Genomic DNA, 17332 nt, shown 5'->3' with positions numbered 1-17332 from the left:
AGCAGAAGGTAGAAGCTAAAACAGAGGCAAGATTTTGGAGATACGGTGGCCTTATAAGACAGTGAATTAAATTTGCCGACTTTCTTTTCATTAAAACTACTGAATTCATTGTGAGTCTACCATCTGATGTTGAAATTATTGCTGTTTTAGACCATCTGCGTTACTCTGGTAATAACATTCTTTTAGTTTCTGTTACCAATTTATAAAAAGATGTAATTGATTTCTCTCTCACAGCCACAGTCTTATGACTCTGTGGGCTTGGGCTGTGATTCTGTGGAAGCAGAAGTCAATCTAACAGTGTATTACTGCCGTTTTGCCCATAGCTGTGCCATCCTGCCCCATCTCATGTGCTGGGTCCTCCTGTTTCAGCATGGAATGCTCAGAGGGTGCTAACTGGTCAAAGTACTGCTGTACTGAATAATTTTCTGCATTGGAAGTGTCAGAACAGCAATGCTAGTGGACATGAACTGTTCTGACAGTGGGAATGAGAGCCAGTGTGGCCAGCAGCTGGTGACATAGGCTCTGTATAACGCTAGCCTGGAGGACAGTTTGTCCCTCCTGGCTTTCCCAATATCTATTTTTGTTGTTTTAAGCTGGGAGGGAGGAGGGGTGTTTAGGTTTCTTTTTGGTTTGTTTGCATAAATTAGTCCAAATTTTAAAGTTAAGTATGTATGTCTTATTTAGATGTGCCTGTCATTGGAATCTCTCAGGTAAAGGAATTCAGCAATATTAAGTAAAAATCAACCTGTTTAATAATTGCATTAAAGCCTGGAAGCAGTTACGTTTGAAATGAGTTCCCCACAGTCTTGATGTATGCCAGCAACCTTTTCTCACTGTTTATCTCTGTAGGACACTTCTGCTTCTCCGTGGTACTACTGTTCTTATTTGGTAGCTTCTACAGGAGTGTACTTTATCCGCTTCTGTATATTATGGAGAGTATGCTGAGCAAATCGATCTTTTTCTGCATGTCCTAATTCCTAGACTGATAGCTTTGCCACTGATTGAAAAGTGTCATGTTATTCTGGTTTCAAACCAATGTAAAGGCAAAATTAAGTTAGTTTTCATTGAGAGTATCTGAAAGCACAATATAGTTGACAACAACCTCATATATGTGTGTGTGTATACATAGATCTATATGTAAAGCCACACTTTTATTTTGTTTTAATTGGATATGTTTCTCTCCCTTTAACTCCTTTTCAAATTCAGGTTTTTTCTTTACCTTTGTGAATATAGCAGCTTATTTTTTTTTAAATGAGAAAACTGTAACTGCTGTGTCTGATATGAAAGGTGTCTTGAACCTGTCTCCAAAACCTGTTCTGATGACAAATTCTACGAATGCTTAGCCTGCTATGCAGAAAACTTTTTTGCTCTGTTTTAAGGGGATTTCCTTGAAGTTTCAGTCTCTGGGTGCTTTCTGTTATTGTGGGATTTGAATATTTAAAGTCAGTAAAGCTCAAGTAGGAAATAATGAAAAAAGTACTAATAGTTGTAAAGAACTAAAATCTCAGGATAGAAAAATGAAATCACACCAAAACCACGTGTAAATGCTTCTACAACTGAACTAAAAGAAATGCAATTAAATACTTAATTTGTCATGAGGATACCCTTACAACATTCATCTTGAACACTTGAAAGTAATTAGCAGTGTACTTACACAAGACAATAATGAGATGGGATGCACAGCTGGAGGAGTGGTAGTTTATCTTAAAGCACATGTGAAAAGAAATAAGATCACTGTCATAGATGTCCCATGAAATACATAGAAATTGAAATCCTTTGGCTAATTTTCGAGTGTGTAATGTTAGGGCAATGCTACTGATCAGTTGATTACAATGGTGGCAGTGCTTGTTGTGAGTGTTGAAATGGTCTGTGAAGGCACAGGACTGTGTAATAAAGGGAGACTTCTATGAGTGTCCTCTGGCCTTGATAAATGCCATGGTAAATGAGTGCTGCTTGCAGGTTCTTGGAGTAGCTACTTGACATGTATCTAAGAGGGATACCTGTTGATTTATTCTTGAGCAGTGCAAATACAGCTTCTCAGAACTAGAGCCTGCAGTGTCCTCAAATCTTGCGACTTCTAGAAGTGTAGAAGAATCTGTATGCATAGGAATTGTTTTCCCAGAAAATCTCAGTGATGCATTTTAAAAGGGAGATCTACCTAAAAATCCAAAGCCTACTTGAAAAGAAACGAAACAGATCAAAAGTTTGAAAATGGCATTAACAGAGTGTGTTTAAGGACTGATAGTGTGTATATCGCTCATCTGTGATATACATTGATAAATGCATATCCCTGCAAATAAAGACTTTAGAAGAACCCTATGAGTTCTGAATGAATGGCACATTTAAACAGCACAATAAAGCAGATTATTAGAAGTGGGGGAAAGCAGCTTAGCTTTCATCAAGTGACAAAAAAAGGAAAAAAAGCCTGTCAAATCCTGCTGATTTTACAGACCAATTTAAAAACCACTAGGAACTAGTATTAAGAATGGTTTTAAATGCATCAGTCAAATTTTGTTTCAGAGGTTGTGAGAACAAAAGGTGATAAAGCATGTTAAGGACATGTGATGACTATGAGGTATAGATGGTCTGTTTTTACAATGGAAAGCAAGGGGTTACCTGCACTGATCCTTCTGGGAAAGGAGGGTAAAAAGGCAATAAAGTTAGCTGATACTTAAAAGAGTATCTGATAACCCATTGTTCATGTATGTTGCTGATTTTTAAGATTGTGTATGTTTTCATATGCTTTTGTTTCATCTTTCAGCTTGTGATGAATGGAAGATTTTACCGAAACCTAATCTACACCGAGATGTCAACAGATTTGGTCACACTGCTGTTGTCAGTAATGGGTAAATGAAGTGTCTTCTAAATTTTCCTTGCTGTTTCTTTAAATGAAAAATCTGTGGCAGAAATTTTACCTGTGTGAAGTGTGGTTCGATGCCATCCAACTGATGTAATTTATTAATGTGAAAAGCAGTGCTCATCAGGGCTTTTCTTGTTTTAGGTAACCATTACAACTAATTGTCAATCTGACTTGCTGTGGAATCTGTTCAGTGGCTTTTTATATGAACCTTCTAGTGTACTGAGGTGTTTCCTCAGTATTGTGAATTACAGGGAATTGGAAATTTCGTACCAGCTGTAATCCTTACTGATCTTTTTCTCTTTGCAGAACATTATAGTTCCTTTTCTTCTTCTATCATAAAATCAGAAACATAACTAAAACTTGCTTGGAAAAAGCAGGATTTTGATGATACTGATACAGTTGTTATTAACCACTTGTGGGGAAAAAAAGCTTGCCAGTATCTAGACTTTATTAAGATACTGCTTATCCTTTAGAAAGTGTTTTCTTGTCCTTTTTTTGCATTGAGGAGCTCAGTAAAACAACTTCATCTAGAAACAGGAGATGGATTGGATCTGGAGCTTTGTGGATTTGGTGGATGAACTTCCTGGTTCTTCCACCCCCAACCCCAAAAGATAAAATTGTAAGACAAAAGTCACTTTTTCAGAGGAAAAGTTGTAGAAAACTGTAGTCAGATTTAAAGAAATCTCTAAGTTTGCATGTTTCAGTTTTACTATGGCTAGCTGCCAGCTGGCCTAATACCTGACAGTTGCGGTACTATAGATCACTGTACTCCGAATCATCCTCTTCTACGTAATTCATCATACTAGTAAACTCAGAACTTAAGTATATGTGCATAAGTATATGCAAGCAACTTTGAGATTCTCTACATAGTATTGTATACATATATATACATACATACATATTTTATATATATCCTCTACATACTAGTGTATAGTTAAGAAATAACAGATGTGATAAGTAATATGAAGAGTTTGATTTTAATGAAAATAGCAGTAAGTTGTAACTCCATATGCAGAGCATTTGAAATTAATCAAAGAACAGATTACCTCCATTGAGAGAAAATTGCTTGGAATTAATGAAGTCAGCAAATGATAGTTTTTCATTCAGATTTGTGTTATTTTAAGATGTCTCATACTTTGAGAAGTGTCACTGTTTAATTAGATTCAAGGTGAAAATACCTGTTTTTTTTCTGAACTGAATGGTATTTTTAGTAGGGTTATATGTTCAAAAAACTGTAATATGAGATGCTCCACAAAAATTTCTGTTACTGGTAGCTGTATGATTAATTCCATTTTAAGAGTACATGATATAACAGATACACAGGTTCTTTATTGTTAGCAGTTACTAGAGTCTCTTCATAATTTTAAATGAGAAGGGGAAGGTCTTCTGGTTCTGATGTCAGAAGCTACTGCACCAGGAGTGTTACCAAAAAGAAATACCCATCTGCCAATGATTGCTGTCTGCCTTTGAAATCTTTTTGAAGAAAAATGTTCTCATTTCCTTTAGGCCATTATTTCACACTCTGTTCTTATTATCTGACTCAAAAAATGAATAGTTTCCTTCACAGCTCTTATTTCTTCTTTCCAGACATTTGGAACATGTCACTCAGTAGTAATATGGCACAGTGCATTTTGTGCAAATTTTTTGTTATTCTAAAATTAGTGGAGAAATTAATTGAAAACTAATCAATAATGGAACTACTGACAGAGTCTATTAGAGAGAGATGATAGTATGTGTTATGTTTTAATTATATATCAAGACAGATAAGAAATCAGGAAGATATATCTATATCTGTAATAGCGGTTCTATTTACTTGCTTTTTCTAATAGGTCCATGTATATATTTGGGGGGTTTTCAAGTGTTCTTTTGAATGACATCCTTGTGTACAAGCCTCCAAACTGTGAAGCATTCAGAGATGAAGAACTGTGTAAAAACGCTCGTCCAGGGATAAGGTGTCTGTGGAACAAGAAACATTGTGAATCCTGGGAATCTGGACATGCTAACAACATCCTTAGAGCAAAATGTCCAAAGAAACCAGGCAAGTAAATTCTAGTCTTCCAGTATCAGATTTGCAATGTGATTTAGGAGATAAGGGGCAAAAAACCCCCAAATGCCTGCCCACCACCAAGTGGAACTAGTGATTGGACTGTTAAGACTGTTCCTCTTGGAGTACTTAATGCAATAGACTGATGGATTAATCTTTAAAATCATTAAATTCTGGTTTTTAATTTATTCTAAATACAAGGAAGTAGGTGCAGAAAGCACAGGTTTAAGGTGCTAAGGGATACAAAACAAGATGGTTCAAACAAGAATTTATTTCATTGGGCAGCTAAAGTCTAAAATGGCTTTGGATTTGGCTTGTGTTTGAAGCATTTATAAAAGGGTGAGCTTTGAAATACTGTAACTAATTTTCCTCTTTATCTGTTTTGGGATATATATGTATGTCTGTGTGTATATTGGCACATATTCTATATATATATAAAAGCCTTCATGTTTTTCTGATTCCAAGGAAGCATTACAGCAGTCAGAGCACAAATGGGTGCTCCAGGTGATACCTGGCATTACAGGCATATGGCACTCTCGTGTCTGTGCGTCACCAGTAAGTGAGAGCGAAAGCATTGCTGCTTCTCATAGATTACCTGTCAAACAGGAGCATTTGTATAGAAGAATATAGTACATTCACAGCTGGCTAGAAACTTGAGGCAAACAAACCCTTTGATGCAGTGTGTCAAAACGGGTTCAAGTTTGTCATGTGAATTTCTGTGCAGCATTGTGATAGCTATATTGTTTGAAACAGTAGTTCAGCATTGCGAATAACTGTTGCACCCTGTTTCAAAGTATTTTGGCTTGTCACAAATAAATTGCTTGTGAAAGCGGTATTCTTGTACTTCACATGAACAGCATATGCATCACTGCTACATACACCTACTATTTTTTTGTGTGTATGCATCTTTCCTTTCAGCACAGTATAAAATTGCTAACCGAACTTTGGCTCTGTGCTACGTGTACAAACTACCGTACAATTAAACTGCCAGTCTGCTTTTAATGTTTGTGAAAAAGATATTAGCGCTGCTATTAATGAGTACTTCAGGACATTTTTTTCTGTTAGCTTTTGTTTGTTTCAGAACTGTATATAAAGTTTCAAACTCAGAAAAGGTGCATTATATAACAAAGGTTACCTAGGTAAAGCTTTCTGAAGAGCTGCTTTTGTGCAGTTTAATAACATTTAGAGATCTTGAGTCTACAGTTTCAGCTCTTTATAAAAGGAAGACTCTTGAGATGCTGAATTCAAAAATAATACAGGTGAAACTGGATCTTATAAAAAGCAACAGGTAAAGAACAGACCGGCTGAAGGAAAGTAGTTAGAACTTTTTCCAAAGTACAGCTGCCGCAGTGGCAATAACCTACAACTAAACTTGTGAGAGATGAGGTGAATAGAATTCCAGTACCAAAAAAGTTGTGTGGACACCACTGCTTCAAATCCTTCCAGTTTCAAGTGGTAATAAAGCCAAATTGTTCAAGCCAAAAGCCAATTTTTCATATATTCTTTTACACTGCTCAGTTGTTATCTGGTTGATGGTATCACCTGAGAAGCTGCTGATAGTCAATAGTAAAGGATAAACAGAAATTTTAGTGGGTTTTCAGAAGTTCATTTTCCTGGCAAGGGAATCTCTTAAACTTGTGTGATCTTGAGACTAAAGAAACCAGACTGCCCAGGAGTCAAACATTGTAATCAGTGCAGGAAAGGCAGGAATTCCTCTCTTCCCAGTCATAGTGATCTTGCAGGTTTTTGCCTCTTTTAAACAGAAGTTATAACTTGTCTCTGTTTTAAATAACATTAAAATTTAGTCCAAGTCCTGAAGCCTTGTATTCAGGATTTAACTCTTCCTCAAGTATTTTTTATAGAGAAAGGTCAGAACTATAACTTACCAATCATTATTAGGTTTATAAACTGACTATGTGTTGCTAGTATGTGTTAGATTTTTTTTTTTTTATCTACTAGTTTTACCATTGAGTTCTTGCCTAGCAATCTGATATTTTTATCAGAAACCTGCATCTGAAGAAAATCTTTGCTCTGTGTTAGAGGAGTGAAGAATGAGTAATTTAAGAAAGTTTCTGATACTCTTATGCACTGTGGTAAGAGTTTGTATGCTGCAAGTACACTGCAGTGAGTATTCCTTTAGTTGATGAGACTTATGAACCTTCAAATATAGTTGTTACAAAAGGAATTTTTAAAGGAGTAAATCCTATCAATGAAGAGAATTAATTTCCTGCAGTAACCTAAACCTTTAAGAATGGCTACAGAGGGATGCAACAGCAAATTCTCAAAGCAAGTGTTTAAAATATGGTATTTTTCCCCTGTGTGACATTTCCTTTTGCCTGTCATTGGTATTGCAGCTGCTGCAGATGACAGATGTTACCGGTATGCAGATTGTGCGAGTTGTACTGCCAATACAAATGGGTGCCAGTGGTGTGATGACAAGAAGTGCATTTCAGCAAATAGTAACTGTAGCATGGTGAGTCTGCAAACCTATGGTTGTGTTATTAATGCTGTTTCTTTTCTAGCTAAGCCAGAGGCCTGCTGCAGCAAATGAAAGGGGTATAGGAGGCTAATAGTAGCTTGTTTTAAACACAAACGTAAACGTTTTTGCCCGGCATTTGCAGTAAAAATGTTGCAGAGGGTAGAGTTGGACTGCAGCAAAGATACCTATTCCAGAGGAAAAAAATACAGGTATTATTTAGGATTGTGTTAGCCCACAATATATCTCTCAGGACAAATACTATTACCTCCTAATTAATGACATTCGGAACAACCTGGCATCATTATCAACTTGGATTTTGTGCATATGTGGAGTACAGTATGCAGACAGACATGGAATCCCATGAAGGACGGTTATTGGTTTCCTTCCTCCTCCTCCCCCTCCCCCCTTTCAAACAGGCCCAGGTCAGTCATCAAGAGTCTTGGTATTCTTATCACTGTTCTTTACAGAATTGTTTTGCTTAGGGTCATGGAGTTACTTATCTCATTAAGGAATATAAGCCTTTGTCACCATGAGATTAACAGGCTTGTGATGATTTGGTAAGATTGTTCTGATCTTTGTGAAGACAAGCAATAAGAACATACAGATTCATACAATTTTCTCATTTTCTACTTTTAATATTGCTTGCTGCCATGTTTTATTCTTTATGTTGTTGTCCACTGGTTGCTGCATCTCTAGCTTGTTAATTTGATTTTTGACAAGCTTATAATAACACTTCAGCTTTATAAATTTTCTGTCTTTATATTTTTCAGGTAGCTCCAGGTACCTGGCTGTAGTAGAGTTCAAAATCCTTTCTTTTCACGCTACTATTAGTAAAAGTAGCTTGCTCTCTGGTGTGAACCTGATGTAAATCAATCATGTTTTCTAGACAGATAAATTAATGTGTGAGTTGAATTGACTCTGATTTAAATCTTGCCCATTCAGGGTGTTTGCAGCCAGCTGTAATCACTGGCATTCGTAGTTAGTCACTACTAATAAAAGCAATGCAGACACAAATTCATCAACAGCCATGTTATAAGTCTGTCAAAAGAATTTCACATTCCAGGCACTAATGGTTAGTTTCCTTTGTTATCTCAAGGGCTCTTCTTTTCCTAACACATTGTACTATATTAGGTGCCAATTTTCTCACTGTGGTTTTCAACTCTTAAGCAAGGAGTAGTTGCTAAGGAGCAGACCATGTTCATCTCTGATAAATGTGGAGCACTGGGTATTTTAGAACAAGCTTCTCAGTGTAGTATCCTTCTTTGACAACCATACATGACCAAGATTGTCAGCTTAATTAGCAACTGATGCACCGGTCTTCTCTGTATCATTTCCTGTTCTTTTTTCAGGGCTTGAAGTGGATAGCAAAGGCTGTTAGTGGAGTTAGTAGAGAGTGTGAGAGTGAAAAATTCATCAAAATGATTTCTGAAAAGAATTATTATCATAAGCTGAAGATGGCTATTGCAAAATTAATGTATTGGCTGGGAGAAGATGGAGGCAGAATGTTGCAGGTATTGACATAAACCCACCAAAATAGCATCAACAGAATGGCACCACGTGGAGAAGTGGAATGGATTAGGCTGATTATCCATTTTCATAGACAGCTGCTTCTGGACTAGGCCCACAAAATGAAAATGTTGTGACAGTACTGTGATGGTTATATAGCATAACAAGCTGTAGAATCAGAAACATCACAAAGAGAAAGTCCCACTTTTGTAGCTGTACAAAGGCATTGATACATGACTTAGATCACAGAACATCCAGATCAGACAGACCATAAGGTGTTAGGATCTCTTTCTTTTGCTTCATGGAAACTGGTCAGCGTACTAAGGATATGGTAGCAATCATTTTGGCAATGACCTCGTGGTCTTGGATATTTGCAAACCAGTGACTGGTCTGCTTATTGGAAGGGATATAAAATATGGATATTTCCCTGAAATAACTGTTTGCACAGATGGGCTTCATAAGTAGTGCTAATTTATTGACAATACATATTTACCTGCCTATGCCCACTGATGTGGGTCAGTACATTAAGAGGACACTGTTTCTACTACTGTGCAGACTCACGGATCATTATGATATATATCATGCTCATATCTGTTGTAGTTGCAAGCAGAGGCTTGCATTGCCAGGTTGTTCTGATGGTGGATATAATGAATTAACATCATTATATCTGATACAAATGTGGAAGGATGAATACTTATCCTGTCTTCCCCAACTGGGAAAACAGTTTATTTAAAATTTGTGGAGTGGTTCAAAATGGTACTGAAATTTGGCCAGTGAGCAGCATGCTAGCTATCCTATTTGTCTGTTTTCTACCATTAAACCTATGTCAGAGATTTTGTCTGTCGTAATAAGGATTTTGAAGGTTGCCTTGAGAAATTATACCATTTAAATTCCCTGGACTGCTTACAGTGTTTTTACATAATACACTGAAGTTATTCCATAATGAATTGTAGGTCTTGTATATAAAATTAAGGAAACAGTTATTTTTACCTTTGAGATTGATGGATGGTGAAAATGGGACAATGACCTACACTACCTTTTTTCAAAGCTGTGAATATATGGATACTGGTTTACCATGGTGGCAAAAGCAACTATAATGCTGTCATACTGTCTTATGCCAAGTACAGACGTCACAAAATACAACATATTAATAGCTATATAACTTGCTCTTTCAAGCCCCTTCTCGGAGCCTCTTGTATCTAGTCTAGAGCTGGTTTCAGCTTTGAAACGTATTGTATAAGACTTTGTCACAAAAAAGGAAGCAGTGTCATTGATGTATCTGTTTGTTTTGTCCCATTCATTGGATGTCTCTATCAAAGATCAAAATTTAAACCGGAATATTTTGATTAACTTGTGAAACCTAATTGTGTTGTGTAGGTGTCGTTCTAAGCACTACATAGCACTCCTAAAATTTCTGTCATGCTCATAACTGCCTTTTTAACTTGGCTTCTGTGTCTCACATCTTCCTTCTTTTGCTGTTTCCAAAGAAAGTTCTGTGTCCTGTTAGCAGCGTGTTTCCGATTTTTGTGGGTGTTGTGGTTTAAGTGCAGTCAGTAACTCAGACCTACACAGTCTCGCTCGCTCACTTCCCCCTCTTCCTCCCCCCTACTCCTGGAGGGATGAGGAGGAGAATCAAAAGAATGTAACTCCAATGGGTTGAGGTAAGAACAGTCCAGTAACTAAGGTATAACACAAATCACTGCTGCTACTACCAATAATAATGATAAAGGAAATAACAAGGGAGGAGAATACAATACCCCCTGCCGATACCCAGCCAGACCGAACAGTGAGCCAGCCCTTCCGGGTAACTCTCAGTTTACATCCTGGGCATGACATGCTGTGGTATGGAATCCGCCTTTGGTCAGTTTGGGTCAGGTGTCCTGTCTCTGCTTCCTCCTGGCTTCCCCTCCTCCCTGGCAGAGCATGAGACTCAAAGTAATTGGTCAGAGTAAACATGACTTAGGAACAGCTAAAAACATCGGTGTTATCAGCGCTGTTCCCAGGCTGAAAGTCAAAGACACGGCATTGCACCAGCTACTAAGAAGGAGAAAAAATGACTGCTACTGCTGAACCCAGGATATTGTAGATTGTATTTACTTTTACTAGCAGTTCACTGCCCTTAGGTCTGTTACGTTGATCTTACACTTTGACCTTTGACATTTGTAGTCCATAATATCCAGTGTCTTCCTGGTTCTCCATGATTCTGATGCATTTTGCCTGTCTCTTAATAGAGGAAAAGCACCAGATCTGGATCTGCTTAATATGTTTATGAAACTGTATTCACATTGTACATCTGCAGATAAAAAGGTTTGTCTCTCATACTGTGAGAATGATACTCCCTTGCTGATCGTGTTGTTCAGAAAATTGACTCTGTTTCTATTTGATAATGGAAATATTCGCAAGAAAAGCTGTTAATTTTATAAATTTGCCTTCTAGTTTTTACCACCCTGTCTCCAGCAATAAATAAATAAAAGGCTTTGGGGAGAGATTAATTTTATTTTAAATAGCTGCACCTTTACAATGTGTCATTTTTTCTTGCTGTACTAGCATGGAAGAGTAAGCAAAGACTTGATCTGCTCTTTGGGGAGGAGTCATCCCATGAAGCAAAATCTTTTTGTACTTTGTAAGAAAGAAGAGCTTTAATAAAAATAATCATATTTAAAACCAGCAATATATCAAGTCTGCATTACAGCCCTAAAGCTGTCTCATTTTTGCAGGCAAATGCAAAAGGTGTGATTGCACTGAAGCCCTGAAAGTGCTGGAATACTTGCTGCTTGCAACCTTCCTTAAGCAATGTGCTTGGGAAAGAAGAGGGTGAGCTGGGTTTGGACATGTACCAGCCATTTGTATTTGTGTTTGGCTCAAGTACTGATAGACTTACAGGCTGAAAAAGTCAAAATATTTTTGTACACATGTGGGTTCTTACTGGACAATATTATGGCTTCTTTTTGATATTCATAATGTGAAATAATTTTGAGGGTTTTACCTTCTTCCTCTTTTCTTACCATTTTTTTTTTTTCACCTCACTTCTTTGTCTCCTCCCCCACCCTGTTCTTTGGGAAATGATGAGAAATGCTTGCACTGATTATAAAACCAAATTGGTTTGATTCCTTATATCCTTAAAACAGCTTTTCCCATTTCCTGGCTCCACACTGAACTTCACATCCAACCAGCAGTCCTGAAAGGCACGCTTCAAGAATTAACAGGAAATGGCTTCCGTCTCTTCTGTTGTCTTCTCTACAGTAGAAATTGAAGTAATCACTGAAGATATGGTAGCTGTAATAATATGCTCCACAGTGTTGGCCTGTAGTCATTCAGTTTATAGAAATGGTAACTGCCTACACTAAAGCATTGCAAATAAAGTAACTTACTCCCATTTTACTTAAGGAAAGTATTTTGAAGGCTAGAAAGGCAGCAGTAATGTGGTACTAAACTTTACTTGAAAAATGTTGACTCAGAGAAAGCGTTTTCTCTTCAAAACTATACAAGTGCTTGGAAAATAAATGGAAAAAACCCACTTTTCTTGTAAAATTTCAGCTCTTATTCTGAATCTTCACATTAAGCTTGTTAAAATGCCTACTTGCTACACTATTACCAATACCAAGAGTAATAATAGCAATCTGCCTACATTTGAGGAACTCTATAAAAGAATAGCTAAGGGAAATGTATAAAGTAGTGGAAAGAATTACGAACAGAATTAAATTTATCTTGGGAAAGATAAATTTAAGGACTACCCAATAGTGAGATTGGGAGTAGCTTCAGACAAATAATATCAAATCTATTAGATTAATAATTTCCAGGAACTAGAAAAGATTACACTGTTAACCTAAAAAATCCAGGTGAAAGAGGAAAGGTAGCAAAAATTTGGAATAGCAATTCCCCAAATTCCGAGATAAACTACTGTAATATATTCCTTCTGCAGTGGTTATTCACAAAATCACTGCAGTTCATAAGCCTGTCTATATACTGCCACATCAAGAACCGTACTGAAAAAATCCAGGTAAATCAGACATAAGTGGGGAGCTTTATACATAACATGATTTACTCATGCTTTGGTGTGTAAACATTATAAATATCCTACAGCAATATAGAACTTCAGTAACAGATGGGCTGTCATATTTCTGAATTTCATTGGGTTTGGTAGCTTAAGTTATAACCTTAATATTGTGTTAATATGAATTACCTATTGGATTCACTTCTACATTGAACTAATGAGATTTTCAGGCAAGCACTGTTAAAATTGGATTTAAGGGCAATAAGTGCTGGGAATAAGGGAATACAACAGAGAACATTATTACAGAATAGTCACTAGTACTTTGAATTTTATTTTAAACATTAAGTAACCAGCACACAACAAGCTTCATTTGATTAGAAAGTAATAGAAAAATATCTTGGTTTAGTTGGAAAATTGTAATCTGTATGTAATATCAGTAAAGAATATATAATTTACAAAACCAATCTGAATGATTAAGGATTTTTGACTATGCCATCATGAAGCATTAGAAGTACTAGTTGAGGTATTGTAAATGAGCAGATGGTGGTTACTTGTGTTCTAAAATTCACATTAAAGTATCTCTCGGGCAGTTTTGTGAATATGCTTCATGACGGTGAAGCTAGATGTGGGCCTGTACCAAAGTTTTTTTGTGCTTTACTGTGTATGTATTTATTTGTCTAGGTAGACATTCTATTACTTTATGGCATGGCCTCTGGCTCTGTTTCACACTGCGGTGTAGATTCCTTCCCCTAGAACTGCTTCTCTGTTGCCTTTTGCTTCACAGTACCCTTTCTTATAGACCAGAAAAATAGTGAGTACCTTTTATAATAAGCTCATTGATAGATATCTGATACAATAAAGTCAACAACCAAACCCCAAAACAGCAGTGTTCTTCAGCAGCACTGAAGTTGGCCCTGTGTGAGATTGATGTTCTGTCACTGTCCACATTCCACTACCAACAGCCGTGTAGCTTATCATAGGATTTTCCCTTTAGATGTACTTTATTGTACTGCAGGAGGTAATTAGAAAGGAAAGCAATCAGAATTGTCATGCAAACCATGCATTTCCTGTCTGAGTGCAGTCTGTCTTTGCTGCTGTGCATGAATTAATCTTTTGTTGCTAGAGAGAGAAAAAAAATGTTTGGGTTGGACAGGATGACTTCCAGAGGTCCCTTCCAACCTCAACTATCCTGTGGTTCTGTCTCGAATTAGGAGGTTTTTTTCATTATTACCTTGAAATTAAGTTAGTAGAGACAGCCTTATAGATAATCTAATGAACTGTGTGAGGATTTAGGGCAGTTTATTAAGTAAGATATCAATATTGTGTCTTAATTAAAAGTACTATCCAGAGGGAAAAAGTTTTGCATTAAAAATGGCTAATTTGCAAAGGAAGACCTGTTTTTAGTGTAACAAAACAAAACAGTCCACCAAACTCTGCAAAAAAACCAAATGAAAACTCCTTCAGTATTTACTGCTCTTCTTGTATACTAAGGTACCAAAGGAATGATGTTATTCCTGGTTTTATGTCACTGTTTCACAAAATGATTTCCTGTAGATTCTGTAAATTTCATACAAGCTACATTGCATCGAGGTTTGCTCTTAAATTTGTAAAAAGGCATGATTGAAATTTTTGACAAATCCTTCTTGTGTTTTGTGCCTACTGACCTATAGTTCCTATTTTTGTTTCATTTAATCCCAATAAAGTGAAGCGGAACACACTTTTCCACCTTCAGTCAATGATGTGTAATTATTTTACACCTGTATCTTGTGCCTTTTGTTATATTCAGTTTATTTTGCTTGTTTTAACCTGCATTGGACAAAATAATTTAGTGATAGCATATCTCTTAGCTGTCTAAGAAGTAGAGATTTAGTTTAGATATTTAAGTTCTTCTTGTGCTTTGCACAGGAAAATGGCATATTTAAAGTACTATTTGACCCATTCAGAAGTTATTCATGTAGGACAGGTAGAGTGATTTGCCATCTAGAGATGCAGTTTATACTGTCTGCAACTGATAAGGGGATCTACACAAAACTTAAATTCACCCAAGCTTTTAGGTGGCTGTGAGTTTTTTTCAGTGATTTTCACCTGCTGTGTATTTCAGTTTTGCCTTCTGGTTTCTTGATAGCTTGACATCTGCTTGAGATGCTGTTTTGTCTGTTTTATTTTCATAGTCAGTTAAAAACTACACCAAATGTCATGTGAGGAATGAACAGATCTGCAATAAACTGACCAGCTGCAAAAGTTGCTCGCTGCACCTGAACTGCCAGTGGGACCAACGGCAGCAGGAGTGCCAGGCACTCCCTGGTAAGGGCTATGGGGTGATGATGCTGCTTTATATAGTTGATTTCAAAACTGGGTAGATTTCTTCCATTGCTGCCAAAGAATGTTCAAAGAGTAGTCCTGGATTTGTTGTACTTGTGCTGACTCTCCCTGCCTGGCTGTGCCTGTACAGGTGAATACAAATGTAGTTACATCACTGGTTTGTGTATCAGTACTGGCTTTAATCTTGTAAGGAGAGATAATAACATAAGTGAAGGTATAATGGCATGTACCTCTGCGCAAGCCAGAGACAAATTCTAGCCTGTGGGGATCACTGAGTGCAGAACTGAATTGCCATACTGGGTCCTTTACTATCACATATCCACTGACATTGTTACTCTTGCTAGCTGAGGGTTTATCTTCTAAATTATACTTCAATTATACTTCAATTTGTCTGTGCAGATACTGCCTAAGATCTAGTTTCTTGATTGTCTAATGTTGGTAATACTGTGAAAGCAGTGAATATTAAAATACTGATATATTCTCAGAAGGTAACTGTTAATGTTCTGAAATAATATTTACTCTGTAATTCATATTCATAGCTGTGTATATGCAGTCAGATGTCAGAACCTTTTCCATTCGATCTTTATGTCCAGATGAAGTTAATGAATGCATTTTTTGCAGAGATTATTAATTAAATAACTTTGATCAATTTATTCTGCAGAATAAATAGTTGAGAATAAACTGCATTTTCATTTAAAATGCAGTTTAAAGCTGCATTTGTTTAATCTTTGTAAAGATTAACTATAACGCTTGCTCTGAAGTACTTTTTTTAGTTATCTGAGCCTGAGTCATGCTGAACAGGAAATACTTTCAGAGATGTTATTTGAATTTCCTATTATTTGCATTGTATTTGTGCTTAGGCAAATAAAAATGCAAAGATACGGCGATAAAGCAAAGCAAGGGTAAAGTTGTGATCGCTTAATTCTAGGAGAGCTGTTTTTAGATTTTGAAAAAGGAAATTGAGTGTGGGATGTATTTTGAATTATGACCTCAGGAAGGTAAAATTCAGACTGCCTTAGGGTTTTCATTATGGTTTTTTCAAATCATCTTTAATCATATGCTTTTTACCCTAGCTCATCTGTGTGGGGAAGGATGGAGTCATATTGGAGATGCCTGCCTCCGCATAAATTCTAGTCGTGAAAGCTACGACAATGCCAAACTGTATTGCTACAATTTGAGCGGGAATCTTGCCTCATTAACAACCTCAAAAGAAGTGGAATTTGTTCTCGATGAAATACAAAAGTATACACTTCAGGTAACTTGAGTAGCTGTAATTGATGCTTGTGTGAATTAAATTTTCTTTGAGAAATATATTTTAGAGATTTGTCCAAAGAGAATAAAGTTTATGCCCTCGAAGAAATGTAGCATGGTGCTAAAGAGTGCTGTATAGTGCTGTATAAGTGGTGTATAGGATATTAAGGAAGTCTCATGTTTAAAGTTAATGACATGGCAGTACCCAAGTGTTTCTCCATGCCAGATTTAACTGTTGCTGGTTACTGTTTACTTTCAAGATGTGACTCAGGAATGGCTTGGAACGCTGATCTGGGAAGTCCCAGTGCTTTTCAATACACTGTGATAGCAGGAATCAAAAAAAGACATAATAATTTTCACTGTAACCCATAAAACTGCTCGCAGGACTGGGTTTGGGATGGTGAATAGCTGGGCTGCAAGCAGCTGAGGACAAGGAGGTACTAAAGATGTATACTTTTCTTCTCCAGAAAACCCTAGCTCCCTGTATAACTGGTATGTAGGATCAAAGGGTCACAGAATAGCTGTACTAGTATGAAGGCATGTAGAAATTCCCTGCACAGTGGCACTGGAATAAGCCAGGAGCTAATTAGCTTTATGCTCTAATGGTGGGAGAGCAAAAGGGTTGAAAACTCTCACATGCCTCTGGCAAGTACAGGAAGCTGCCATCAGAATATTTCTTAGGAATGTGATCCATGTTAATTTAACTGTGGGACAGAAGACGGGAAATTGAGGATTAATGACCTGCTCGTGGGTGGTCAGCTTCAGTTTTTTAGCAGTTAAATATTCAGATGCTTATTGCTGTTTAGACTGTTGGAAGGCCTACCCACATCATTGGTACCCATATATGAAATGTATGGGTATATAATGCTCAAATAT

At 36.8% G+C, this 17332-nt stretch overlaps 1 protein-coding gene and 1 long non-coding RNA gene across 2 annotated transcripts in view; one reads left to right on the top strand and one right to left on the bottom strand.

The window, feature by feature from the left end:
• ATRNL1 (attractin like 1) overlaps positions 1-17332 on the top strand; it is a 507795-nt gene that overhangs the window by 95273 nt on the left and 395190 nt on the right. The window contains exons 11-15 of the mRNA XM_057417243.1: positions 2762-2846; positions 4690-4894; positions 7246-7377; positions 15055-15187; positions 16279-16460. Coding sequence (XP_057273226.1) covers positions 2762-2846; positions 4690-4894; positions 7246-7377; positions 15055-15187; positions 16279-16460 — 737 coding nt within the window. The remainder of the gene's footprint in view (positions 1-2761; positions 2847-4689; positions 4895-7245; positions 7378-15054; positions 15188-16278; positions 16461-17332) is intronic.
• LOC130603474 (uncharacterized) overlaps positions 1-17332 on the bottom strand; it is a 69982-nt gene that overhangs the window by 15715 nt on the left and 36935 nt on the right. The gene's annotated exons all lie outside the window — the stretch shown is intronic.

This window comes from Pezoporus wallicus, unplaced genomic scaffold (genome assembly GCF_028554395.1).
Source record: "Pezoporus wallicus isolate ANWC-B61680 ecotype Strahan unplaced genomic scaffold, APGP_CSIRO_Pwel_v1 contig_8188, whole genome shotgun sequence".
Lineage (NCBI taxonomy): Eukaryota > Metazoa > Chordata > Aves > Psittaciformes > Psittacidae > Pezoporus > Pezoporus wallicus.
Note: the sequence above shows the minus strand (reverse complement) of the source record. Positions and strands in the feature narration are given on the sequence as shown.